The following is a 27,726-nucleotide window of genomic DNA, read 5'->3' as shown; positions in this document are numbered from 1 at the left end:
ATGAGAAATTGAGAGTGACGACTAAATATCACTACCATTGAGCTGCTGCCCTGGACCTAGATTTTTTAGTGATTGCTGGGAAATAAATTACTTAGATCCTTTAAATTAATGTCCACATATGTAAGTAAGTAGGTTGAATAACAAATTGCACATGAGGCTCACCTTGGTTGATGACCACCCCCTTCTTTGACGAGGCTCTGGCTGCTGGCAGTGCTGCAATTTCTCGGCTGAAAGACACCGGCGATGTCACTGCACTCCCAGGTGTCGTCTGTGCTGAGGACAGCTGTCCCTGGCCGAGGGACGTCAGCGAACAGGCCAACCGGCGGAGGGGAAGGAAGTTGGGTCTGCTCCGTGGGGCACGTTGGGGTGGCACAACAGGGCCCGTGGGTGTCTCGGTTGTGACGACAGCCTTGTTCTCCGAGGAAGACGTGGCGGAAGACCAGGACGACCGACCTGACGAGTGCTGGCTGTCGGGAAGCTTCTTCTCTGGCTCGGATGCATTGCATTTCTCTTCCAGTAAGGGCTTGTCAATGGCCTTGGTCTGCGCAAGATGCAATAACCATCCCGCATGATCAAATAACAAGCCTAGCAAGGCATCAAATTATTCGCTAGTCAGCAACCTGTCCGGCAACCTGTCCTGTTGAGTGAGTGGTACAGAGAAAATCCTCGTGATCAGCAAAATATAGAATTAAACTACAGCTGAATTGCAGGCTAGTAGTAGTGGCGGTAGAGAGATTCTTGTTGGAAAAAATAAAGTTTAGGAAGAAATGGGGATGTCTGATGCTTGTAACTGTCTCTCTAGTGTGAGGATATGTTTTCTATCATACTAGACTTATTCTGTCTTCATTAAGAACAAGTACTTTTACCAATAAGAAAGTTGCAGCTTGGATTGAAATGTGTGTGAAATGCAAGAATGCTATTATCTCTATGGATTGTTCTGGCTAAAGGGAGCAATCTAGGGCCCTGCCATGTACCTCACTGCTGGACGTTGGTGTATCTACTTGAACCAGTTGGCCAAACAGAGCAGGGTCGATGGTGGGAGGTGGCAGTTGGAAGGTGGCGGCAGAACGCGACGGGCTGTTGGCCAGTGGCGCTGGTCTCTGGCCGTTACAGCATTCTTCTTCCTCGTCATCCTTGCCCACCCAGTTCTTCTTGGTGTGGAGCAGCTGTTCGCGGACAAGGTGCTCCTCCTGTGATTTACAATCATCATTGATCGTCATCATTAGCCTGATAAAGACCCAGTAAGGGATTGAGGCACCTCCCATAGCAGCAAATTTTCTAATTTCTCCACTTAATTTCTCTCTCCCCTTGATACCCATTCTGTTACTTTAATAGATTGCCGATTATCTGTGCTATGCATTTACATGACCTTCTCCAGCTCTGAATATTCCTCTTGACATCAATTTTATTATCAGCTACTCAAATTTGTTTGATCCCTTATCCAAACTGCTCTCATTCTATCTCTTAAGAATATACCTGTGTTCTTTCCTTCTATATTTGCTCACAGCATAGTATGTTTTGTTTATTATAAATATGTAAACTTAAGTTTTGCTCACCTCAATAAAGGAAAAAAAAAAAGAAAAATGAGAAGAACATTGCCCATGAAGTTTTACGTAATATCAAAAAGCCGTCTGTCACTACAATGCAACGGGTGGCAGAAGCCTGATAAAAAACTAAATTTTTTTTTTGCTGAGTTTTTTTAGCAGGCTTGATGTATTGCAAAAAAATTCCTGAGGAACTTTCTCATTTTTCTGTTTCTTCATTCAGGTGAACGGAACATAAATATTTGTATTTCAAAAACAAGGTTTGAACCACGATCGGTTTACCTTATCGGAATGGCGACTTATCAACACACCTGCTGCCTCTCGATGGACGGTGAGCGGGTGGTGCGCAGGAAGAGACGGCTTCTGCGAGCCTCCTGCAGCGCTGCACCCACTAGTCGCACCAGCTGGGCACGCTGTGGTCCCTGGAGTGCCGAGACACCGTTCCAGATACGGGCCACAGACGTGAGGCAGCGACCACACAGACGCGCCAGGCCTACCAGCAGGTGACGCCCCTGGCGAACCACGTTCACGTGACTGTGCCCCACCTGTAGTGTTGAGTTTACACAGCCAGCTTGCCTTAGTTCGAACTCTTAGTAACCAGAGGCTCTCATTTAACTTAATTATGAATTGTTAGAAGTAGGAAGTCATTGTTGTACCATGAGGTAAAAACAGATATTGTGAGGTAGATTTTACAGATTTTACCAGAAGATACCAGTAGCAGATTTTACCAAACAGCCAATTTAAGCACCGTCAGCTTTACTTTAAATCCACTGTAGGAGATAGCTTTCTTCCAAATATCTCCAACTGCTCTTTTCTTATGCAACAGACTCCATTTTATGCCTGGAGATTTCCTAATCTCGTCACACTAGCTACACCTCTGCCATCCTCACTGCCTGTCTCTTACCATTCGTTGTGTTACTTTAGAAGTTCACCGGTTATTACTCTAAACATTGGGTAATCTGGCTGATTCCACTTCTTGCTCTTAATCTTCAATAGAAAGTTAGCTGCACCTGTTTGCTCTCTATCCAATCGCTGTCATCCGGCATCTTCAACACTTCACCTATCATTTTCTGTTCCACAGAATTTGGTGTGCATCCTTATTTTCTTATCAGGCGCCATTGTTATCCTTCAAATTTTAGCCCCATGGGGTAATACTTTTTCATTTCAGTGTAACAAGATAGTCGAGCTTGGGGCAAAAGTATCTATATTCAATGAAAAAAATATATATAAAGAGAGAGAGAGACGCACCGCACGAACGGCTAGGTCGACGGCCACAAGCGACTCTGCATTGACTGTGCCCGTGATAGCGATGGGTGAGGTGAGCAAGTGTGGGAACTCCTCGACCAGCCGCCCCAGCACCAAAAGCTGGCTGAGAAGACCCTGCCATGATGGGGTCAGCTTTCCTTCCGACAACACAACATCCAGCAGGAAGTCGGCGCCCAGGCCATTCGGAGCTGCAATGCAAACACAGGTGGGGCAAGAGAAACCAAAGAAATGTGAGGGAGTAAAAAGCTCGTCTTGTCGGCTAAACTTTGTATGATCAAACTTCAGTATACTGAACACGAATTTAACAAATTATCAGGTATAACGAAGTAAATGTTTATGCTTTATTTCAATGCTTTGTTTAATGAATATCCTACTGCTGTAATAACCTTGAAAGTGCATGATCTCAGACAATATTGGTTACAGTCAAATAAATATTTGTTCACTTGGACCTCTAAATATGTATTCTGTTAGCAAGAATGTTTACTAGCAAAAGCAACTTAAAACGGCAAATCCTGGACACATGTGTGAGCCTTGGTTTGGCTCGCCCACACGACCACACAATGGCATGTTCGTGCTCATATATCTGCATTGCAAGGTGCAGACAGGCCATCAAAATTAACCAGTCAGAAGCATTACACTAGTATTTCTTTCACATAAACCTAATTGCAAAACTGATTTTTGTGGATATGAGCAGGTACATTTATAGTTCATGTCTGATACAATGAAGGTATACCATTATCACAGGTTACTGCCTTGGAACAAGGCTCGAGTGTACTAGTGGAAGAACACATGGGCAGATGGAAGTCTAGTGCATGTCTGGTTGTCGTCCATTCACCAGTCTGTCTCTTTTCGCTAGTATGGTTCTTGGTCAAGGAGTCGGTAAACACAACCAGCTTGAATCCAATCAAGTCGTTGTTACTGTGCTGTTCCATTCCCTCATCCCCATCAAATGCTCGTACTTGCTTCACATGTGTACTGCAGTGTTTCAACCCAATATTCGCAACAACTTGGCAGTGTTGCCGAGATCATTTGTTGATTCTCGCTGCTAGAGCAGTGATGAGAGGTGAAGGCACAGCATGGAATCATCTTGACACTTTGAATGCTTGCACTTTGTGATTGCCTATTACAGTGGAGCTGCAACAACTTGTATCTTGATGGGACATGGCTGGAGTTCAGCAATTGCCCTTCGTGCATTCTTTCTGTGCCCGTCCTCACAGGCGCCGTTATGACCCTGTTCCATCAAGCCAGCAACCAACTAGCCAATCTAAGTCTCTTGGTTGTCTTGATGTGCAGTCAGTAATATATTAAAGTAGTTGTCACGACGTGCTTCGTAGTGTAGAAAAATATTGGGGACTTTCTCTGCACAACACTAATGCAAGCAATTGTAAGCATTTTTAGATGTCTATATGAGTGCCTTGATGTGCAGTCAGCAACCGAATTTTCAGACCTGTCCAATTATTCGGATGCCTTTGTGTGTAGAGCCAATGTATAAGGACATCTAAAATTTTCAACACTGAATTGCCCGATTTTCAGGACTTCTTGTTGCTGCCAAAAGCAGTACTGGTCGAAGCCACCAAGGCAACGCCACCCGGCCTAGCAGCTTCAACTTTTCTACTGCAATGCATCCTGCTGTCTAGTGCTGTGTTTTTTCATTGAAAGAATTCGCCGCTGTCGGAAACAGCGCCAAATCTGGCTTTATCATCTCCGCTAATGGCTTTGAAGCGCGGAAAACATGGCTAGGGCTAAGTGCTGCATAGTGCCGGTTCTAAAACGTTAGTTCTGCCACGCTACAGCTGTGTTACGCAGTCAAGCATACCAAAAGTGGAACGGAGCCACAGTCACGAGACATAGTATGTGTTTCTTAATTATATATGCGTGCATCTGCTGTCTCTTGTCATAATACAAGCACTGATACGCCTGAAAAGTGTACTGGCAGGCCTTTAGAGCTATTTCGGAAGTGCCTGTGGTGATTTGAGCCTCTGGGGGCAGTAAAAGGCAGGCATTCATTTTTTCGAACTGCCTGATCTTTCCGATGCTTCCACGGCCGGCACCTAGGGAGTCCGAAAAATTGGTCGTTTACTGTAGCATGATCATGTCATAACAAATTTGCCACTTAGGTGCAAGCGTAGGAGACGACAATGAATGCGTGCTCTAGTGAAAGTTGTCACAGATGAGAAATGAACATGGGAGCTCACCTGGGTATTGTGTGAGGCTCCCAACAGACAGTGCTCCTGCCTGTCCGCGTGCTAGCTCTGCAAGGGTTGCCAGGCTCAGCTGACGGCTTCTCCTGAAAGCACACAATGCCATTTCAAGAAAAACCCACACATGGGAAAAGAACATCATAACCACATTTTCTTGAAAGACAGATTGAACATGAATGTGGACTCAACTACTACACGAGTTCTGACATAAGTTTTCCGAGTGTATTCACGATACAATAGCAATGATTGTGCTGATGCCTTAAATTACATACCAAGTTCGCTTATCTCCTAAAACACATTTTATCTATAGGTTATGTGACTGGCATTGTTTAAAAAACTTAGCATTGGCATGACACACAGGAAGACTGCAAAACAGCATATGTCTCAATATTTAGTGACATCCCTCATTGACCTTAAATTATGGGAATTAATACAGTAGAGAATAAATGGGAAATACTGCCGTACTTTTAATAAGCATTGAAAATGAAAAGGTACCCAAGCCACTTACACGACTTCTCAATATGCACATCCTTTAACAATGAACGCAGCAGTATGCAGACAACTATTATACTCTAGCAAATGTGACCAGCTGTTGCAACTGCTTACATTGCCACTTCCTAAATTACACTCCGTACGGCAAAACCCATCAGTTAAACTGCACGTAATTCTGGCGCTAAATTGATTAGCTACATTATTTTGTGACAGCCACAAAAGTGTTATTTACAGGGCTGAAAGGGAGTCCAGGAAACAGAATTTTCACCTACCAAAAGGTTTAGAATGAGGTATGATGACAATGCAATGCATAATTAGGCCTCTCTAGTTAGAAAAGTTATGATTCAGAAATAGCATTGCATTTCAGGTAGCACACAATGCACAGTTACTTATACATCTGAAAAGCGAAGGTGCAGAGAAATGTTTGCAGCAATTGCAACGACTTTATAAAAAGCAAAACGAAACACGCATTGCTCAACATGAAAAGTTCTTCTGTTAAACTTTTGTAAGTCATCAGCCAACCCGTGTTTAATATCTTATTGCATGAAGTTTTTCTCCTGAAGAAAAACAGTTGAATTAGTTTAGTTGTTAGCTTATTAGCTGTATTTAGTTGTGCTTAATAAATTTTTTAATCCCATATTTCTGCTATTGCAGTTTTGCCTAATCACTGTGCTACTCAGTTGCGTTTTTACATTCGTGTTCTCGGTTTTTGTTGTGGTCTTGCCTAATCACTGTTATAGCTTGTTCCCATTTTTTAAATGTTCTGTATACCCACACACACCGAACGTTTCATTATGCATCTATGCATTGTACCCCCCTCATGCGTTACTCTAACACTAAAACCTGGGAGGTATTATGAATAGGTAAACAAATAAATTAACTGCACGTAGGAGTGCTTGCACAAGGAGAAAAGTGCTCACTTGTTCCCGCCGTGAGCACACTTTATGAGCACAGCTCGCACTATGTTCCGCACACGATTCTGCAGGCTATGCAGGTCTTCCAAGACGGCGCATGGACTGTGCACCAGCATGGACTTGAAGCAACGCTGTTGGCAGACAAAGAAGAATCATTTGAAGATTTCACCATTCCAACATCCCTAGAAAAAAAAATGTGACAGAAGAGGTAAGTAAGTGAGAAACTTGGAATCCTACTCACCAGGGCAGTGACATACACACGGTAGACGGGGTCGGCAATGGCATGCGAGATCACTCGGCAGCAGGCGGCCTGCACGGCTTCTATGCCTCCCCACGGCTCCAGACACATGGGCTTCGACGTGGCCAGTCGGAGGGCATGGGTCACCTGAGAAGATGTGAGTGTGCAACTGGCCTTTTAGTTTCATCTTGGCATAGTGATGTATGTTATGTAAAGTTATGAGTTATGTAAAGCTTGTCTCCGTCCCGCAACAATATACATGCTAACAACCCAATTCAAATGCGAACACAAAACAGGAAAAGTTCGGCTGGTGTAGGTAAAAAGTGGTACCCCTGGTGTTCATTGGGAGCAGTGAATCATGTAATGAACTGCAAGTAAGCCACACTTACATTATGCTTTCCCCAGTTATAACTTCACTATGCTTTTGTTCACATCTGAAACCTTTGCTCCCTTCTGGCAGACTGCTAGCTTTGCCACGATCACAGTAGGTGACAATTTCCCTGATTCAAAGCAATTATTTTCTGTTCAGTGTTCGCTTTCTCCTGTGTATTGTGTCAAGAGGCTCGAGGTGATCTTTCCTCTTCACCAACATCCAGTATGACAATGATTAAGGGAAAGTATTCTCTGCCTATACGGTGCAATGAAAAAAAATTAAAAATCAAGAAGCGACATACCTGTGCCTCAACCTCCACGACCGCAGCTTCTCGCTCGGACCAGACGCTTGACATGAGGCATTGAGCTACCTCTGTACCGAAGAAGTGCATCACCAGAGGTGGTGCATTTGACACTGAACAGGAAGGTGTTCCTACGGGCCTTGGCAAGGGGCTCACGTCCGATGCGCGACGTAGAAGGCAGTGCAGTGGGCATGGTGGTGCAAGCATTTCATCATCGTCTTCAGGCGGCACTGGCTTCCTGAAAGTTTATGAAAAAGATAACAGAAAATAAAATAAACCATTGTCCTGCTAGCAGAGTCTCAATGCCAGCAATTTGTCATGAACATTAGCAAATGTTTGCATAGCTGATCAAGTTAGTGTCCAATATGTGCTCTGGAAATGTAACAGCTACTGTAGTTAACGAAGGAGCTATTTGCCAGTAGCCATTACACAATTTCTGATGTCCACTCGTGTAATGATGTTTTGATAAATAGTAACCGTATGGGTCAAGCCTCGTTATAGCACAGCAGAGTTGCATCCGACACAATATTATCTTCGTTATATTTGTTATAAGCGTATATCATTATATACAGGTACAGGCAAGAAAAAATTTATATTTACTTAGTTATATCCTTGCTCGTTATATCAAAGCTTGATTGTAATTGTGTGAAACTGGTAACTGGTTATATATATGTTTGAGCATTGCTTTGTGCAGTTGCTTGAGCAGGTCATAAAAACTGCCTTTTTTTCCATATCTGAAATTGGGTGCTAGTGTGTGCAGCAACAGGCTACAGGCATGAAAATATTTTATGAAAGAAGGTGAGGCGTGCAGACAGGACACAAGAGTAGTGGACAACATGAACGCCATCTCTCTTCTTTTGTGTCCTGTCTGCATGCCTCACCTTTTTGCATAATGAATCCTTAGCAACTAGCACAGTTTTCAGTCATTCTAAAATGAAAATATGGCATGTTGCTGCTTATGGGTTCATAATGCAATTAAAGCCAGCAGATGGTCTCACTTTGTAATGGGCGGGGGTGACGATCGGTCATCTTTCCAGTGGCATCGACACAGGGGACAGACAACGGGCTCTCCATTGCGGCTGCATTGCAGCACCCCTGTGAGGGCAAAGATAGAGAGACACGAGGCTCAAAAGAACAACACTCAAATGTACAAGTTCACCCTTGCTAGTGACTGAAAGTTGCTCGCTTGGTATTGGACATAGTTTCATGCCAGAGTGCACAAGCAAGGCCACATCAAAGGCAATTTGACAGAAAATTTATTCTTGGAAAACGTTTAGCTACAGCTAAGACCTTGCACATTAAGTTAGCGTTGCACAATCAATTGCGTCCCTTTCAATAACCCCTGTATTATATATAAATATATCTTTTTACCCTCTCTCTTCACTATCGTCTGTTGGCACCGACTAATCTAATGTAAAATCGCAAAATAAAGAAAAGAAAAGTAAAAGCAACAGCAAGCACTTTGTTTTTTATCTAACTCCACAAAGCCTCAAACAACATTCTACAGCAAGGTAAATGAAAACAACTTGTTCACCTTTATTTTGGGCTGTGAAGATTACAATCACATAAAAAATAAGAAAAATAAATGTTATTTGAGTTATAAATTAGCATAGTAATCAATTGCTTAGTCAATGGTTTCCTGAGCTATCAACAACTGAAGCTTTGCTCTAGAGTTTTAGAAGTGCTACTGTGAATTAGCAATAAGTTCTCTGTGTTTAAATCACGATGTTGAGCTTTCTAACTTAACACGCCACAATTGCATTAACGTTACGCTTTCTGGGGATGAAAAACACGGCACTTCTTGAAAAGGAGGGGGGCAGTACATAAATAAACGGAACCCAGACAAGTATGTATTAGAGGAATATGCTTGTATATGATTTTCTCTCTCTCTTTGTTTCCATGTTACTGTGTTACTTTTTCAGGAAATAAACTAGGAGAGAGTGTTACATCGTGCAGCCAGCCTTGGCAAGCAAACTCTCCGTGAAGCCATTTCCTTCGCTTTTTGCGCGCTTGTCCCATCGATGTGCAGTTGTTCGGCTACCCTGCCATAGCTCTGCCGGCAGAGCAGGAGCACTAAAAACCTAAGATGAGCTCTGACGTGATGATCACATGTTGGACCGAATTGTTTGGATTCAATAGCGTTGCGCAATATTCTTTCCTTTGTTTATATTGTCACACGGGGGTGCGCTGGTATGCCTATGTAAGACTATGTCTTACATAGGCATAGAAGGCATAGGCATAGAAGAAGAAAGAAAGTAAGCGGAGAGAGGGAGAGAAAATTTGCAAGTTTGTGCCCACTCTCTTTCTTGGGTTGTGTTTTTGTGAGCTGCTCCCCTCCTTTTCAAGATGATTAGATAACTTCACGAAACATGTCATTGAAGGACAGGATATGATGATGATGGATGCTGCACTTACATATTGAGGCACAGTGATGATGCAGTTGATTTCCACAGCCCTTGTCGCAGGTGATCACTGACTCTCCTTCGAACATCTCCAGCAGGCAGATTGGGCAGGTGCTGGCGTCGTCACCTTCCCTGCGAGTTGCAAGACAGTTTGTTCTTCTCAAGACAGATAACTTGCAACTGACATGTACAGGGGGCACAGAGCTGACGTGCAGTAGCGATGTGCATTTGTCAGCACAACTTGGAGCAAGAGTGAAAGATTGTGTGTCCTTACACTACCATATTTGTGTAGGCATGCGTGTGGCATTGGGATTATCTCCCTTCAGGCACCAAAATCACACTCTCACATCGAAGTTTCTACACATTTCTTTTGTGTTCATTGTTAAAAAATAAAGCTTATACGAGATTAAAAGCTGAAATTGCAGTGTGTTTCAGACCATCTATGAATGTGAACTGCACACCTGAAATGTGAAATTGGAACAGTTGGTCACTCCTATTTCTGCATTTTATAAGAATACACCATCACAAGGTGTCGCCACCAGAGCAGTTACCTTGGATTTAGAGGTAACCTTGCATTTAAAAGTAATTTAAAGTGCTTGGATATAAAGCGGACGGAAGCATCAACTGGTCAGCAGTTGAGATAAGGAAGAGATGTTTGGAGTATTGGTGGAAAAGAAGCAGGGACGAGATTGATACGACTGAATCCGTTACAGGCGTAGGTAACGGCACAAGGTAGATAGAGAAGTTTTGACGAAGAGAAAGAAGATCAAGGGGATGTACAGAAAAATGCTAGAAGGAAAAGCTTGTATGGCATACCTGACTGACTCAAGCAGGCTAGGTTACTGCACGTCAATGCCCCGTTTCAAAGGGAATATTGTTACGTAGGATGACGCAGACGAAAAGCTATGTACAAATATATTTACAAGGAAAATACGCTGCGCTAGGCCAAGAGGCAACAGCCCGCGCTAGCATCTAATCGTCGTCGTCGTCTTCACACTGCTGGCCTTTCGTGATCGCACATATTGTGCCGTAGCACTACCCCCGGCTGCAAAAGCGCCGTCCCGGAGCGACTAAAGATCGGACTCGGAAGCAGTGTAGTAGGCCTTGAGCCTACTGACGTGTACGACATCACTAGATGCCACAGAAGAGGACGAGGTTGAGCCCACAGGAGCAATTTCGTAAGTCACAGGCGTCACCTGGCGCAGCACGCGGTAGGGCTATGTGTATCGCGAAAGAAGTTTCTCTGAAAGTCCGACGTGACGAGAGGGCGACCACAGGAGCACGAGCGCACCAGGTGAAAACTGTACGTCACGATGGCGGGCGTTGTACTGACACTGCTGAGTGGTCTGGGAGGCCGTAAGTCGAGCACGGGCAAGCTGGCGTGCATGGTCGGCGAGGGCGATGGCGTCGCGCGCATACTCGCTTGTTGAGACCGCAGCAGGAGGAAGTGCCGTGTCTAGGGGCAAGGTAGGTTCGCGACCGTACAGGAGATAAAAGGGAGAAAATCCGGCTGTGTCGTGCCGGGAAGAATTGTACGCAAATGTTACGTAAGGAAGGGCAATGTCCCAGTCGTGGTGGTCCTTGGAAACGTACTTGGCCAGCATATCGGTAAGAGTACGGTTTAACCGCTCTGTCAGGCCATTGGTTTGAGGATGGTATGAAGTAGTCAGTTTATGTTGAATGGAGCAGGAACGCACAATGTCAGCGATAACTTTCGAGAGGAAGTTTCGACCACGGTCAGTAAGCAGTTGTCGCGGGGCGCCATGAAGCAAGATAATGTCACGCAAGAGAAAGTCCGCGACGTCAGTGGCGCAGCTGGTAGGGAGAGCCCGAGTGATAGCGTATCGGGTGGCGTAATCAGTCGCGACGGCTACCCATTTGTTCCCAGAGGATGACGTGGGAAAGGGACCGAGCAGGTCTAATCCAACACGAAAGAACGGTTCCACAGGGACGGTGATCGGCTGGAGATGACCGGCAGGTAGCACCTGAGGTGTCTTCCGACGCTGGCAGGGATCACAGGCAGCAACATAGCGTCGAACGGAGCGAGCGAGACCAGGCCAATAGAAGCGGCGGCGGACGCGGTCGTACGTGCGGGTTACCCCAAGATGTCCTGCAGTGGGTGCGTCATGCATCTCAAAGAGCACAGCCTGTCGTAGATGTTTTGGCACGACAAGAAGAAGATCAGGGCCATCAGGGAGAAAGCTCCTTCGGTACAGAATGCCGCCCTGGAGGACATATCGGCGAACGGATGCGTCGGTAGGTGTAGAGCGCAGACGCTCGATGAGTACTCGCAGCGATAGGTCTCGGTACTGCTCATCGGCGATGTTAGCGAAGGCAGACACAGAGAAAATGCCGTCGGCGGTACTACTGTCGGCGTCGTCAGGCTCGTCTACCGGGTAGCGAGACAGGCAGTCAGCGTCCTTGTGTAGTCGGCCAGATTTGTAGGTGACAGAGAACGAATATTCTTGGAGGCGTAAGGCCCAGCGACCAAGTCTTCCGGAAGGGTCTTTCAATGAGCATAACCAACAAAGCGCGTGATGGTCTGTGACAACGAAAAAGGATCGGCCATATAAGTATGGGCGGAATTTCGCAACCGCCCAAACTAGGGCCAGACACTCACGCTCAGTGATGGAATAGTTGCGCTCCGCGGGTGAGAGGAGCCTGCTGGCGTAAGCGATAACACGGTCGTGGCCACGCTGGCGTTGTGCTAGTACTGCTCCAATTCCGTGACCGCTGGCATCAGTACGGACTTCGGTAGGCGCAGAAGGATCGAAATGGGCCAGAATGGGAGGCGTTGTGAGAATGTCGATTAGATGAGAGAATGCAGAGGCCTCGTTATCGCCCCACTGGAAAGGAGAGTCTTTTTTCAAAAGGTCGGTTAGTGGTCGTGCTATGGCGGCGAAATTCCTCACGAAACGGCGGAAGTACGAACAAAGGCCGATGAAGCTGCGCACATCCTTGACACACGTCGGAACAGGGAAGTGCGTAACAGCATGAATCTTGCCTGGGTCCGGTTGCACTCCGTTCGCGTCAACGAGATGTCCAAGGACGGTAATCTGGCGACGGCCGAATTGGCACTTCGATGCGTTGAGTTGCAGACCGGCTCGCCGAAAAACGTCCAGGACTGCTGAGAGGCGCTCGAGGTGCGTAGCGAACGTTGGGGAGAATACGATAACGTCGTCCAAGTAGCACAAGCACGTGGACCATTTGAAACCGTGAAGAAGGGAGTCCATCATGCGTTCAAAAGTGGCAGGAGCGTTACATAGGCCGAACGGCATCACCTTGAATTGATAAAGACCGTCGGGTGTCACAAAGGCAGTCTTCTCGCGGTCGAGATCGTCCACGGCAATCTGCCAATAGCCGGAGCGAAGGTCAATAGAGGAGAAATAGCGAGCACCGTAGAGGCAGTCAAGGGCGTCATCAATCCGAGGTAGGGGGTACACGTCTTTTTTGGTAACCCTGTTAAGGTGCCGATAATCCACGCAAAAGCGCCATGAGCCATCCTTCTTTTTTACCAGCACAACCGGTGACGCCCAAGGACTACATGACGGTTCAATAATGTTCTTGGCAAGCATTTTGCGAACTTCTGCGTGAATAACTTGACGCTCAGCTGGTGACACTCGATACGGGCGGCGATGAATAGGAGGGGCATCGCCGGTATTAATGCGATGTTTGACAGCTGTAGTTTGGGCTAAAGGACGATCGTTAAAGTCAAAAATATCGTGGTAAGAAAACAGAACGCGGTAGAGTTCACGAGCGTGCTCGGAGGGCAAGTCGGGTGCAATCATTTTCCGTAAGTCAGCGATGGAACAATTAGTCGACTGCGATGGTAGAGAAGTATCGGATGAAGTGTCGTCTACTGCAACGGATGCTACTGAGTGATCCTCGAACGAACAAAGCTGGGCCAAAGACATCCCACGTGGCAGCACTTGTGTCGTCAAGCCAAAGTTGACCACTGGCAGGCAGACGCAATTCGCCGTAATAGATAAAACTGTATGGGGTACTGTGATCCCGTGTGTAAGGAGGGCGTCTTGCATAGGAGCCGCGATGTAGTGACCGTCGGGGACTGGTGGGGATGACACTAGGTCAACGTAGGTCAGTGCCTTAGGTGGCAAGCGAACGAAGTCGGCGGAACTGAGGCGACTGGGGTGTGGTTCAGTAGGATCCAGAACAGGCAGGTCAAGGCGGAGAGTACTGGCGGAACAGTCGATGAGAGCAGAATGTGCGGAGAGGAGGTCTAAGCCGAGGATGATGTCGTGGGGACAGTGGGCGATGACTGTGAATAGCACGATTGTTGAGCGATCGGCGAAGGAGACGCGGGGGGTACACATACCAATTACGGGGGCTGTTCCGCCATCGGCGACACGGACAACAGGCGTCGTGGCGGGCGTGATAATTTTCTTGAGCCGGTTACGAAGGTCAGCGCTCATTACGGACAAATGCGCCCCAGTGTCTATGAGAGCAGACACGGAAACACCGTCGACGTGCACGTCAAGAAGGTTCAGATGAGTGGGCAAAGTCAGTAGAGGATTTGGCGGTGTAGGGAGCAATGCAGCGTCACCTCGAGGCGCTGCATCGTCTAGTTTTCCGGCTGGGAGCGGCGCCCGAAGGGAGTCGGCGAATAGGAGCGACGGGGCTGGGGAGAGCGAGATTGGCGTCGTTGGGGCGAAGGCGAACGAGAATAGGGGCGGTTCGTTGCAGGAGAATCAGTGGCGGCATTATCGGAGCGTGCGGCATAGGGTCGAGAAGGGCCACCTGAGGGGTGAGAGTAGGCAGTATAAGTAGACCGGATCGGGGAACTCCAGCGACTACGACAGTGCCGAGAAATGTGCCCGATTCGATGGCAGTGGAAACAAATAGGCTTGTCGTCAGCAGTGCGCCACTCAGATGGGTTGCGGAAACGTGGTGGGTAAGAAGATGCGGGACGGGGCGAAATCGAAGAAGCCGGGTGGGTATCAGGGCGATGGGCCGGGCGGGTAGCAGGGCGATGGGCCGAGCAGATGGTGTGAAGACCCATGTTTTCAAACTCCTGGCGGACAACTGCCTGGATCAATGAGACCGTGACTGCAGACGCGTTGGAGGGACTGGAGTTGAAGGCAGCCGGATAGGCGGCCTCGATCTCACGCCGGACGATCCTGGTAACATCGGCAGTGTTGTTGGGACGAGGAGCGTCGGCACAGGAAGATGTCGCTGGGGTGTTGGGCAGACGGGCAAACTGCTGGTCAATACGTCGGCTTTTGGCGAGTTCCAGGCGGCGGCACTCTTTTATAACAGCATCCACCGTGGCTACGTTGTTGCAAACGAGCAAGTTGAAGGCGTCATCGGCAATGCCTTTGAGGATGTGGGAAACCTTGTCTGACTCAGTCATGTGGGTGTCAACTTTGCGGCACAGAGCCAAGACGTCCTGAATGTACGTGACATAGGGCTCTGTTGACGTCTGCACACCAGATATGTTACGTAGGATGACACAGACGAAAAGCTATGTACAAATATATTTACAAGGAAAATACGCTGCGCTAGGCCAAGAGGCAACAGCCCGCGCTAGCATCTAATCGTCGTCGTCGTCTTCACACTGCTGGCCTTTCGTGATCGCACATATTGTGTCGTAGCACTATCAACAAATCATCATCGTCACCTGCACCTAAGTCTTATTGAATACGTTCATGTTAGTCTGTCTAGGCCATGCTGAAACTTTCTATTTGCTTTTGTCGTTATTACAGAAACTCCTAACCGAAGAAGGAGAAGAAGGCAGCATTTGAGGACATCTTACACATCATGACTGCCTGTTTTTGATGTGCTGTCAATAGCATCCTCTAGATTCTTGGCAGGGCAGTCGGGTGACTTGTCATCAGTCAACGGGCCTTCAGACTGCTGGGAGGTCCTCCGCCGGGATATGGAGAATCCACGCAGCAGCTCATCCACCTGTTGCAAAACAAGTGAGCAACGTATTGGCTGATTTGGCATGCTTTAATCTTTGCTTGCATAGGATAAAGCTATACAAAAACGTTTTCATTACATCATTTAAAAAATGCATTATAGGAGCAGTTATTAGCAAACATGGTTAGTAGAGGCGATGCAGATTTCAAAATTGTGCACATAAATGAGGGAATAAATGGAAATCTGAAAAATCAACATCTAAAAACGATCAACCGTCCCGTGTATTGCTTAACTGCACCATTCAGTGCTGCCATAAAGTCAGTGCAACAGCTTCCCTGAACTACAAGACATTTTAGTGTAATGTTAGGGCTGCCCAAGGAATAAGCATGTGTGCACATGAACACACATATTTTGTAGAGGTGAAATGGGAACAAATTAATAAAGAGCAAATAATAAAGGGTACAGCAAAGGTGCATCACAACACATTTTATAAGTCACTGTTGCAGTATTTCTACAAAACGGGCCGGCATGCTTGCATTTACCTACATTATGATGTTATGCCACGTGGCAACCCAAGTGAAATAAAGAAAAGTACACCTTGGATTGTGACATGCACACAGTGAAGACACCAAACGCAATTGATTGTATGCGTCAATCACATCGATTTTGCCGTTACTGAGCAGAAGTAAAGTGTGGCTGATGTCGCCATTCCTTCATTCTTTTGGACTGAATTGGATTGTTTTATTTTGCCATCAAAGTGTACATGATGGCAGGAGGCCGGAGTAAAAGCTGCCTCAAGGCGGCTTGACAGAGCCTAAAGCCTCTGAGCATGTATTGGGAGTCAGGGGCACATGTATTGATGTGAGGTTTTTCCAATAAAGGCCACCTTCTAATAAGCTGAGCACCTGTTTCGTGTGCCTTTCCTCATCCACCTAAACTCTTGCCTGTTTTTACCTTCCAAACACTTGCCAATTGACCCAGCAACACATTTAGCTAAACACAAACAAGCATGCACATACAAACACATGCACAACAATCTCGCATGGCAGCCATTACCTCGAACTCCTTGAGGGTCTTGCTGAACAGTCGAGCATCCGTGTCGGTCAAGCGCAGAACCCTGAGCATTACAAACAGCAGGTGCACACAGTGGGGGCCCTTGCCACAGCTGCAGGTCTGAAATGAAAGCAAGCAACCAGGTGTTTAGCTATGTGTACGTGGATATGGTAGCTGTCAGGTAACCGTGTGGGTACTCGCACAGAAAACTTTTACTGACTTAAAAAGCGGGAGGCTGACCAAACGTTATACTATATACGTGACTGTACTGCGGCTGAACCTTAAGACGAAAAACACAGGTATAATGAACAAATTATCACATGTAACAAAGTAATCTAAGATGTTTCTCGTCATTAGCGGTGTGAACTGTTGAATGTGTGGTTAAAACAAAATGTCGAATCTAGCGAAGGCATTTTTGTTTCCTATGCGACATTGTTATAACAAAGTCCAATCGCATAAACCTGTTTTGTACTGGCCATGTGCATGCGCGCACAATTTCTTTAGTGCCCTGTGGAGCGAAGCACAACAATACGCTCTCCATGCATATCTGTTTGCAATGAAGTTATACAATTCAATTTCTCCCTAACAGCTCTGCACAAAATTCACTTTTCCAGTGAATCGAGTGCATCCTTACCTGTGGCCCAAGGACCACCTTGAATCGATGGTCAGGCTGGTCAGCAGCTATGAGGAAAGAGCGCGGTCCTGGCTGGTAGAGCAAGTACAGCCGCACACCACGGCGTACCTGCAGCACCCGTCTACGGATTGCCTCGGCTAGCTCAGGTGGGCAATCCAGTGCTGTCGAGCTATGCTGGCTGGGAGAAGGGCTGCGTCGGCGGGGTGGTGAAGTACCGCACTGTGGGGAAGATGTGCAAAATGTTGCAAGATTTCAATTTGTTCTAGTAAGAAAAAATTACATCTCTGAAACGTCCTTAAAATTTCAAGTTTATAGATGCAGTTCAGTTCGTTCAAACCACTGTGTTGAAATGGATGGTCTAGGGCTCTTTTTATTTCTTGTTCTCTATCACTATTTTTCTTTGTCTTGCATATGAATGAGTATAGAGGGTGTGCTGCTTCTGAAGCGATACTCAAGTAACAGATCTGGCTAGGTAACAAGGAGAGATACTACGAAACATTTTAAAACGGGACACTGGCATTCATCATTACGATGCACCTTTACTTCACTAGATGTTCAATTATAAAACAAGTGGTCCACATTAAAGAACTGTTAAATTCTGGCAAGTGACTACAATAATCTTGACATACAATGTAGTGGGGTAGATACAAAGCTGTGCATAGTACTTAGTGCTTTACCATTTCCATTTGTTAAGTTTTTCAACCACTGTTTCGGTGGTATGTGATTGGGTGTCGTGAGCAGTTTCTTAATTAAGCATGGTCAATTTCTGCATGAAATCACTGTTTTTGGTTACTTTCTTACACCTTTACACAATCTGCCAACTTTTCCCAGACTTCTTGATGATGTTCCCCTGTAACGGATTGTCTTATAAGACCCATTTTATCTCCATTTCTCACCAGAGTAAATCAATAACCACAGCCATCTCACCTATACAGCTTTCATATCACCACCATTAACATGGCCAAATGACCCCAGTTCATCTTAAACTGTTGTTGCAACAACCACAACTATGACAGTTCCTCGTACACAGTCATTCTTCAGAACGCTACTTCTCCTCACCACCTCGTACATTTATCCTGACATTAGCCAAAGGCGGTGACTACATATTATCCAATAGGTATCAATGGCCCGATCGTTTAAATGAAGCTGTATCTTTGGAAGTGAAAAACCCTTTGCACTGCCATCCTATGAAACCAAAGGTTACATTATTGAAAGTCAGTGATTTTATTTAGTGCAGTCATTGCCTGCTTTACCCCAGTTCTTTACACACATTGACATGTAAGGAATGTGCATACTAGGTTTCATAGTAAATAATCTATTGGGAAAAAAGAAAAGAAAAAGAAAACATTGGTTTTATTACAATGAATGAATCAGTCTAAAGTTCAACATGACTGTAAGAGGACTTGGAAAACACTGCAGCTAAGCCATACAGGAATGCAGCACAAAAAGATCAGCTTCAACTTCTTAATCATGTGGTGAAAGCACAAAGTTATTGCATACTACATTTATGAGCATCAGAACACTTAAAATATGATTAAGACAAATAGCTTTTGCTTATAATATACAGTAGATTTGAATGAGACACGAACAAACATTCGAACCACACTAAACATGAAGCAAAGGGCATGCTCATAAAATGTTACAAATACAATATAAATGCAACTTGGAGATTAGATGGCCGGGAGTTTTAGAATTACCATACTTAAACAACTTTGCGTACACAAAAGCCCAAGCTCCCCTGAAGGCCCTTAGAGTTCTTTTGTACTCTCTCTACATTCTTTTGTAAGCCTGGCGGTCAGCAGCCCCTAACTTTTAGTCTGCAAAATCTAAAACTCCCTAATGCCTTTACCAACACATTCCTGCATAAATTTTAAGCCGCCATTGCTAGGCAAGACTAAACTCTGCAAAAGAGCTGTTAAATAAAAGTATTTAGCAGATTCAAGCAAACCTTGAATGTCTCAGTGAAGTCCTTGCGAGTGAAGACAGCGGCACTGTCAAAAGTGTACTTACCATACACTGACACAGGAACAACTGAGGCAAGCAAACTGTTTTCCGTGTTGTCTGACGAAGCAGTAGTCGCAGCCCTGAGGAATGCGTAGCCCTCGCTCTATCACAATGGGTAGCATGACAGTGAACGCTCTAAAGAGACAGGTGTGCTGTCGCAGGAGTCACTGACCTCCTGGCAACGAGCCTTACGCCATGTTTTGAAAACAAGTGTGCGAGCAGTCGTCGATCCGAAAGAGACGAGAGTAAGCCCTAGCACGGAAAAAGTCAGCCAGACAGTCAAATGGCAATGGCACGAAGTGCATTCGGCACGGCCATTCACCTTTCACCCTTAAGTATACACTACATTAAATGTCGTCGAAGCAGTTCTGAGGAGACGGGCAATAATAAGAAATTTCCGTTGTACTCTTTAGGTTGTGTGAAGAAACCCTTATCATTAGACAATTTAAATTATTATTAATGCATACACATCTTTTCTTTTCCCTCTACTTTACTCTTTCTACTATGCATCTTTCTTTGTACACAAGAACCTTGCTTAATTCCTGTATTCACAGTGTACACACTTTTCTGTACCACTTGTTTCTGCAATTTCTGTCCAGCAATGACAAGAAAAAAAAAAGAAAGAAAAATATTGGACATTGAGCTTTAGGTAAACCAAACCTCCAGCATATTCAATGTTGCTCAATTTCACTTTAATGTACTGAGTATATTGGTACCCATGAACAGCTTTCTGAAGGCACTACCATCTTTGACGCGAGGTTTGGTGTGTCGTGTTCAGGCAGCAATGGTAAAGGAATAGTTTTTCTTTCTCATAATGCCTGCAGTCAATATTTAACTTGTGCATGTGCTTTGAGTTGGTGGTTAATTTTTCTTATGAAAAAATGCAATGCGTCTGGCTGAATAATAAGCTCTGTACTTATGAAGACTCAGTAGAAGATGCGCAAAGCATCACCCTACCACCTTGACTCTCTTTCAAGTGAATGTGCAGCACCTCAAAATTATGCAACATTGACGAATTTATCAACCGTCCATTATAATTTGTGACTTAGGAGGTTGGGGCAGAAAGAAAGCATTTCGAATTGTTGCTACACATTTTGACATGCAAAGTTTAATCAGGATTTGTAGGCGTTAGAAGTGCAAGTGCACCTCTGAGATGGTGCAGTTTTAATTGGATGCTTTTTAAATAAAAGGTGTTCCATCTTAGAAACGCGAGAATATGCACTTGTTATGATGCAACACACACACTGCCCCATCACTGTCAGAGAGAAAAAGTCTCAGTGAGTTGCATAGTGCAAAGACAAATCTTCACTTTTCACCATCACAATTTTCTCTATCTGAAAGCGCTTACCGAACTTAGTGTCACCGTTACCAAATCAGCGTCTCTGTTGAAGAGCACAAACAAATCAGACGATGCAGGCATTATGTGTTATCTCCAGCCTTGCTTCTTTCGGTGCGTGGGCTGTCTTACTTCTCATTGCATTATTTGGAAAGGTCTTATCATCATCTTCTTGATTCATGTCCACCGCCGGACAGAAGCCTCTCCCACTGATCTCCAGCTACCCATGTTATGCCAGCTAGCTCCGTCCTTCGCCCGTAAATTTCCTTATTATGCGAAGCATATTACGAGGGCTCAACCCAGCTCCTCAGGCGCGGCGGTGACCATGAAATCACGTGACACCGTGACGTCACGACAGAGGAGAAGTGGCTTTGGCTCAACTCTTGCAAGACGGGCTGGGTGGGAATCGAACCAGGGTCTCCGGAGTGTGGGACGGAGACGCTACCACTGAGCCACGAGTACAACGCTTCAAAGCGGTACAAAAGCGCCTCTAGTGAATGCGGTGTTGCCTTAGAAACGCGCTGTTTCTAAGGCGTGCGTCTCTTGCTCAGGCGCACATTTCGTTGCCGCGCCGAACGCTGCTTTGCTCGACGCTCACCGCGTCCAATGCGGGACGCGTAGTCGCTGCCCTGTAGCCCATTGTCTTACACCCCTTGGCGGGTCGACGGGAACGCTGTCGCGTTCCACTCTTGAAGGCGAAGAAGTAATGCATGAGTTGTTTCTTCGTCTAGCCGAACCAAATATAGCCAAGCAACAGCAGTTCACCAGGCTAAACAGTGGTTCAACAACTAAAATAAAGGCTAGTATGCTTCGCATCCTGGGCTTAACCTTACCTAAGCCACAGCCATTTTTTTTCATCCTACCACCTATTCTTCTGCCATCCTAAATTGAGTCTTTGTTCTCTTAGTACCCATTCTGTTTCCACAAGAGACCACAAGTTATCTGCTATGCTTATCAATACATGGCCTGCCCAACTTCATTTTTTTCTCGTAATCTCAACCAGAATATCAGCTAAAGTCATTTGCTCTCTAATCCATATTACTCCCTAAGCCTACAGTTTTTTTTTTATTGTTCATTGCTGTCCTTAGCTTCTTCTAAAGCTCCTTTGTTAAGCTCCAAGTTTTCACCCCATAGGTCAGTATTGCTAGAATGTGATGATTGTGCAGTTTTTTTGTTTCAAGAATAATGGTTAGCTGCTTGTCATGACTTGTTAGTGCCTGGTTATCACGGAAGGCATGTTTACCACGGTCAAACAATTGGCAAACTTTGTACACCTGATAGAAATTGCACACAGGTAACCAAACGGTGCACTCACGGAGCGGCGGGTATTGGGGGTGGTCGATCGGTTTCGCGGAGTCGTAGCTCGAGTCGTCATCTCGGGTTCCTCAGCCACATGGGGAGGATCCGGAGCTTCGGGGGGCCGAACAGGGGTCGGCGGTGGTGAGGGCTTGCGGCTGGGCCTCTTGGTGGCAAAAGAGGCCCCCGTGCCCTCGGTTTGGAAGATGTTCCTACTTTCAGCCAGTTTCCCATCAGCCTGTGTTTCAGAAGCAGAGCAGTCAATTTGAATCTTGGCTGGGAGAAATGCCGCAAACACGGGGCAGGACACAAACAGAACAGCACAGGCGCTGACTTCAGCTGCGACCTGCTTCGGAGAGCCCAGAAGACACATGCACTGAAAGACCAATTTACATAAAGACAGCCAACTTGCAAACCTGTGATCAAGCTCGGAGCTTTATCAGTCTGCAGATAAAAAGAAATGCACCTCGTAGACAGGTTCACCCACTTCTATGTTACTGAGCGCCAGAAATGCGTTGGCTAGACAACACGTCATGAGGTCAGTGCACTGTCATCGACTCTTTTCACTAAAATGATGCATTTGGTTACAAGTTTCGCTACAGCAAGTGCTTCATGTTGGAAGCCTGCGGTTCACTTCGCAGTAGCAAGACAATGTTTAAGTGGAACCTGCTTCTCCATAGCTGGATTACAGGCCCATCCCAACCTGTAACCAGTTAGAACACAGATGCTGCATGGAATGACAATTGTGTGGTGATAATGGACTAATAATCGAATTCAACCCAATTGCACAGAAATTCAGCAGAAACTCTGTGGCACTATGAAAGCCAGATCCTAAGGAGACAAAATTTGTAAACTTGAAGCGTGACATTGCGCTGCCTCAGAGCATCAATGAGATGCACTGTTAAATGTTTTAAACAAAGCAAGCAGTGTCAAAATACAGCATTACATTCTGCTGCGCAGCTGCAGCATGCTTACAGAGCTTCCAAAAGCTGTGCAGTTTAATTGTATGAAGTGCAGTCATTTAATGCAGTTGAGCCCTGCTACAGTAAACCATATGGGCCCACTGGAGGAAGTGGTCTGCTATATCAGGAGCTTCAGAAAAACCAAGAGTCACTTCTAATTGATATTTTAGCTAACAAAATAATCCACGGGAGAAAAGGTTTAGCATTACCTATCTGGAGGTGGCGTAGTGCAGAAAAGCCAGTCATGATCAATTGAAGCAGCCGCCACCTACCCAAGTCACTGCTACTAATGCTCCATATTCACCAGAAATTTGCTGCCTCATCAGTTTGTCCTCCATCTCATTTATCAGACTTCCTATATGTGCCAGCGTTAAAGCAATCTAATGGGCGAAATGTGAAACTTGACAAACTTTTCATACTGTCGCGGTTGAAGTCACAGCAACAACATGAACAAAAAAGATAATGCTGCAAATAAACTTAACTGGAACAATAGCTGAACAGGGTTGTTTTGTCAGGGAACGGTACCTTACGTAAGCCAGCACACAATTCTTGGATTTCAGCTCCATGGTCATTCAAGGAGCTAAAAGTTAACATCTAGAACCAGCACTGCCAAAGCCAGTGGTGTCTACTAATAGGAGTTCAATGAACTTATATTTCAAATTCATTGTGGTTTTGTACCATTTACGAATGGCATTGTTTCAATTTCTTCCCTAAAGAAATTGTGCGTATACTCTTCAATGCTTTCGTGCGTATATTATATGTTTATACATGTAATATTTTCTCTCTCTCTTCCTTATTTTTTTAGTTGATATGTGTATGTACTTTTTTTTGCACTATTTGCGGAAACTGCGCCAGAAGAACTGCGGCATGTATCCCATCAAGGTGCTGTTCTAGCAGCTTTAAATGCCTCCTATCCTTGCATTCTTCAATTTTTTGTTAGTTTTATCTCTGTTTTGAATGAACATTATACCACTGTATTTAACAGTCATATTTGTGTGAAAGAGAATGCCCATTAAGGTGAAACTGAATGCATATGAAATCATGGGGCTAGGTGCTTTCGATTGCTATAAACAGCATCTTAATTTTCCTCAGAATTACTATACACAAGGTTCTACTGTTTTACTGCACTGCAGATATTTCTTCAAGATTATCTTGTGATGCTATATGCGTGAATAAAGCATGCATTTCAAGGCCCCAGGCATCACTTACAGTGGTGTCGTTGAAGTGTTTCACGCAGACAGGCGCCCGCCTGGCGTGCGAGGTGCTGAGCGCACCTGCACTGGTGTGCTTGCGCAGAGCCTGCAATTTCTCCTTGATGTCTCGCACTGACACCGGGTGCACCTGCTGCAGTCGTTCCAACTGGGTAGCCATGTCTCCTGGATGGCTCCTGTGCGAGACATAAAGGCCTTGTTCCATTTTGGTACTCCGATGACTTTTGGCAAGGTAAATGCAGCCTGGAATTTGTCCCCACCAAAGTCACAACTTCACTGTGAATTGAATTTATTCCCCTTGAACAAGGCCTAAAAGAACAGAGTAGCCATAAACGTCTTCTGACATCAGCAGATTAATATTGTGGCTGCCCCTTTGCATAGCAGCAACAGTGTACAAATGCTCTTTGCACACGTAACTGCTTTTACAGAGAATGAATTCACAGGAAGCATAAGCATTTTTCAAGTACAAGGGAGCACAGCGGAGGTTAACACGTAGAACATAAGTGACAGAAAGTAATCTCACATCGTTTCTCTGCGAGACATTTACAGACTTGAAAAACTGTTGAGCAAAGCTGGAAGGGTGTAAATGATCGATTGTTTAGTGCAGCTGTTATGAGGAGCAGCCAATGTGTTATTGTACTGCTGTTCTTACTGTTAATGAAATAGTAGCTTTGGCACCGTTTACTGCAAATATCAAAGTCAAAACCATAATTTAATTTGGGAAGAATTATATGCAATTTAAAGACAGCCCTGATCCACCATTTAAAATAAACAGTGCTGGCTGTAGGCTCACAGACAGACAAAATGGTCCGGTGGTCATTTAATGAGCGCCGTAATTCAGAACATTTATGCTCAAACAACCAGTGCAGCTGTGTGCTCTCCTACAGCACCGATTCCTTTTCAGTTTATAGCAGTGATTCCTTTTCAGTTTATAGCCGCAGTTCTATTTTACTATATGGTACTTCAATATGAGTGATCGCTAGAGACTTGCTGTGTCTAATTATGGCAACATAGCATACCATGAGCAATACTGTCCTGATTCATACCTGTTTGTCGCAAAATATGGTCTATCACTAAAATTCATTGGTACAGAGTCAAACCTCGGGGTACTCAATAAAATACCGAAAAGACTGATACCTATGTCTGAAAACTTCGCATATCTGAATTTAGGATTCAACTAGTAGGCTGTGTTGGTGAATTAGCGATTTCAGTTATCAGTTATTTTCAAAGGGATCGGTGAAGGCATGCATGAAGACTGAACTGAGCAACTGTGACAGTGCCGTTTCTGAGCAGCAATTGGTCGGCAAAAAGAAAAAGGCAAACTGGTTACAAAGCACTGCTCACCTCAGTTGTCACATCACAGCAAACAGTCATTGTATTTGTGTGTACGGTAGGCTTTTGCCAACAATTCTTGGAAGAAGCCCACTTTTAAAGCCGAGGTGTCTACATTGTATAAAATTGTATTCCCGCTTTGGCATTGCTTAGTCTCTTGTCCTCTTTATCACACACATTTAACACAAGGTGAAATCAGGCACACTTGAATTTGATATGCCAGGGGTCAACTATATGAAGCACTAAGGCTGCCACCAACTGCCTACTTTCCAGGATATGGTAGCCAACGTTCAGTTTGGCATCATCATCATCATCATCATCATCATCACCACCACCATCATCATCATCAACAACAACAACAACAACAACAACAACAACAACAACAACGAATTCGTACGTCCATTGCAAGACGAAGGCCTCCCCCAGCCATCTCTAATTACCCCAATTTGGGCTAGCAGATGCCAATTTATGCCTGCAAATTCCCTAATGTCATCACACCACCCAATTCTCTGGTGTCATCAATAGCACTTACCTTATGCTGGCACCCATTCTTTGATTTTAATACGCCAATGGTTATCTGCCCTAAGCATCACATGGCCTGCCCAGCTCCATTTTCCCTCTTAATGTCAACTAGAATGTTGGCTATCCCCATTAACTCTCTAATTCACACTGCTGTTTTCCAGTCTCTTAATTTTACGGCTAATACATTATGTACCATTGCTTGTTGCATGGTCCTTAACTTCTTCTCAAGCTTCTTTGTTAACTTCCGAGCTCCTGCCCCATATGTAAATAGCAGTAGAATTCAATAATTGTACGCTCTTGTTTTCAGAGATAGTGATAAGCTGCTGGTCATTATTTGGTAATGCCTGCTGTATGGCTTAAGGTTTAACAAAACATAACAGTGATTCACTTTCTGAGGCATGCTAGAGGATGTTGACTGCACACCTTCTCGAATCAAAGAATAAAATCATCTTATACATCCGGAACTTCAAATATGAAAGATATTTGCTGTATCGTCTGAATTAAATGGCATAGCTTGTAAGGTCACATGAAGAAGGCAGCAGACTGTTCGACGTGCTCAAGCTTTATAAGGTCGCGGCAATTTTACCTACGTCATTGTGCTTTAATTAAACTTTCTGCGATGCAAAGCGTCCAGGCAGCACTATGGTTCAGTTTACAATTTTGTCTTTCTCCTTTATGCAACAAACAATAGAAGCACACGTGCTCACACCTTTACATTTTTTGGCACAACGCAGTATGTGTTCGGTGGCCTTCAAGGGGCACACTCAAAACGACGTCAGGTGTTTTATTGTGTGCAGAAAGTAGCAAGAGGTTGCCGACCTTTCCCAGCTAGCCAAAACAAGGCGGTCTCCTCCTTTCCAGGCAGCCTGCTGTCCCACAGTGCCACAGCCTCAACTGAACAGGTCGTCAAACTTTTGAGACGACAACAAGGCACGATGCGACCTGAGAAGATGAGCCACCTCAAGGCAAGGGCAGTGCACTCGTAGTTCTGCGTAGTTGTGGTCCTTTAGGCCCATTTCCTGGCCAATGCTTCACATTGCTAAGTTAAGCTGTTGGTCTGAATGGCACGTGTAGGCTGCTTACATTGCACACTAATATGGTGCAACACTGGTACATCCCCCCAGGAACCAGAAATCTGTTTGCCACATTTGTCCGAAACCTGACTTCACAGGCAATAACTCGTAGGCCGTTGCACTTCTCTAGTTGTTCTCCAGCCACATGATGAACCTATAACTGTCCATAGCTGCAGTGAAGAAATTAATAAACCTTTTGACTACATAAGCGCAATGCCTGTAGAATGGTTTCTTTAACCCTGTCAAGTGTCCAGCATACATGTCACGTTCTGACATCGGCTACCAGAAGAAAGGTTGTGCAAGAAGTCAGAAAAATAGAAAAGCTGAATGTCCACTTTCTCCTAACCAGAGATGCTGCACTCAACTGCACAGCACACCGCACAGAACTGAGAATGGAATAAACATTGACGTGGAGTTTCCTGGCTCTGTTTACTCCATGCAGCTGTCAATGGCCAGTCAGGAAGAATCTGCATCCCCTTCCTCCTGTCGTCTTGTAGTTTACCCTCTGCCATTGCTATTCTCGAACATCAGCTTGTGCAAGATGTAGTGCACAGTTACGTGCCAAATGAAAAACACTTTATCCGTCTTTTAGGCTAGCTGGAGCAGTAGCTATAATTAAGCATGATAAAAAGGACTTGTTTACAGCTAAGACATCACGATTTTGCCTTGTAATTTTGACGCATAAATAAATAATA

General features: G+C 45.1%; 1 protein-coding gene and 1 long non-coding RNA gene across 5 annotated transcripts in view; one reads left to right on the top strand and one right to left on the bottom strand.

Annotated features, from left to right (window-relative positions):
* LOC135911124 (mitogen-activated protein kinase kinase kinase 1-like) overlaps nucleotides 1-27,726 on the bottom strand; it is a 120,830-nt gene that overhangs the window by 16,619 nt on the left and 76,485 nt on the right. For all 3 annotated transcript variants that reach the window (XM_065443251.1, XM_065443250.1, XM_065443249.2), the window contains exons 2-16: nucleotides 24,103-24,280; nucleotides 21,951-22,169; nucleotides 17,296-17,514; nucleotides 16,665-16,781; nucleotides 15,502-15,653; nucleotides 9,745-9,863; nucleotides 8,328-8,424; nucleotides 7,330-7,567; nucleotides 6,659-6,802; nucleotides 6,424-6,548; nucleotides 5,006-5,097; nucleotides 2,793-2,998; nucleotides 1,856-2,089; nucleotides 975-1,190; nucleotides 163-541 (exon numbers count right to left, since the gene is read on the bottom strand). In XM_065443251.1, the coding sequence (XP_065299323.1) occupies nucleotides 163-541; nucleotides 975-1,190; nucleotides 1,856-2,089; nucleotides 2,793-2,998; nucleotides 5,006-5,097; nucleotides 6,424-6,548; nucleotides 6,659-6,802; nucleotides 7,330-7,567; nucleotides 8,328-8,424; nucleotides 9,745-9,863; nucleotides 15,502-15,653; nucleotides 16,665-16,781; nucleotides 17,296-17,514; nucleotides 21,951-22,169; nucleotides 24,103-24,264 (2,719 nt within the window). In that variant the 5' untranslated portion in view covers nucleotides 24,265-24,280. The remainder of the gene's footprint in view (nucleotides 1-162; nucleotides 542-974; nucleotides 1,191-1,855; nucleotides 2,090-2,792; nucleotides 2,999-5,005; nucleotides 5,098-6,423; nucleotides 6,549-6,658; nucleotides 6,803-7,329; nucleotides 7,568-8,327; nucleotides 8,425-9,744; nucleotides 9,864-15,501; nucleotides 15,654-16,664; nucleotides 16,782-17,295; nucleotides 17,515-21,950; nucleotides 22,170-24,102; nucleotides 24,281-27,726) is intronic.
* Nucleotides 376-26,936, top strand: LOC135911127 (uncharacterized). Of its 2 annotated transcripts, none has more exons than XR_010567224.1 (9): nucleotides 376-516; nucleotides 1,011-1,181; nucleotides 1,895-2,047; nucleotides 6,489-6,625; nucleotides 6,720-6,812; nucleotides 15,452-15,667; nucleotides 17,276-17,441; nucleotides 24,244-24,336; nucleotides 26,820-26,936. It is a non-coding gene; the product is annotated as an uncharacterized lncRNA (long non-coding RNA). The 2 variants fall into 2 exon arrangements; XR_010567223.1 differs by having other exon boundaries at nucleotides 24,190-24,336.

The sequence above is a fragment of the Dermacentor albipictus genome, chromosome 9, assembly GCF_038994185.2.
Source record: "Dermacentor albipictus isolate Rhodes 1998 colony chromosome 9, USDA_Dalb.pri_finalv2, whole genome shotgun sequence".
NCBI lineage: Eukaryota > Metazoa > Arthropoda > Arachnida > Ixodida > Ixodidae > Dermacentor > Dermacentor albipictus.
Note: the sequence above shows the minus strand (reverse complement) of the source record. Positions and strands in the feature narration are given on the sequence as shown.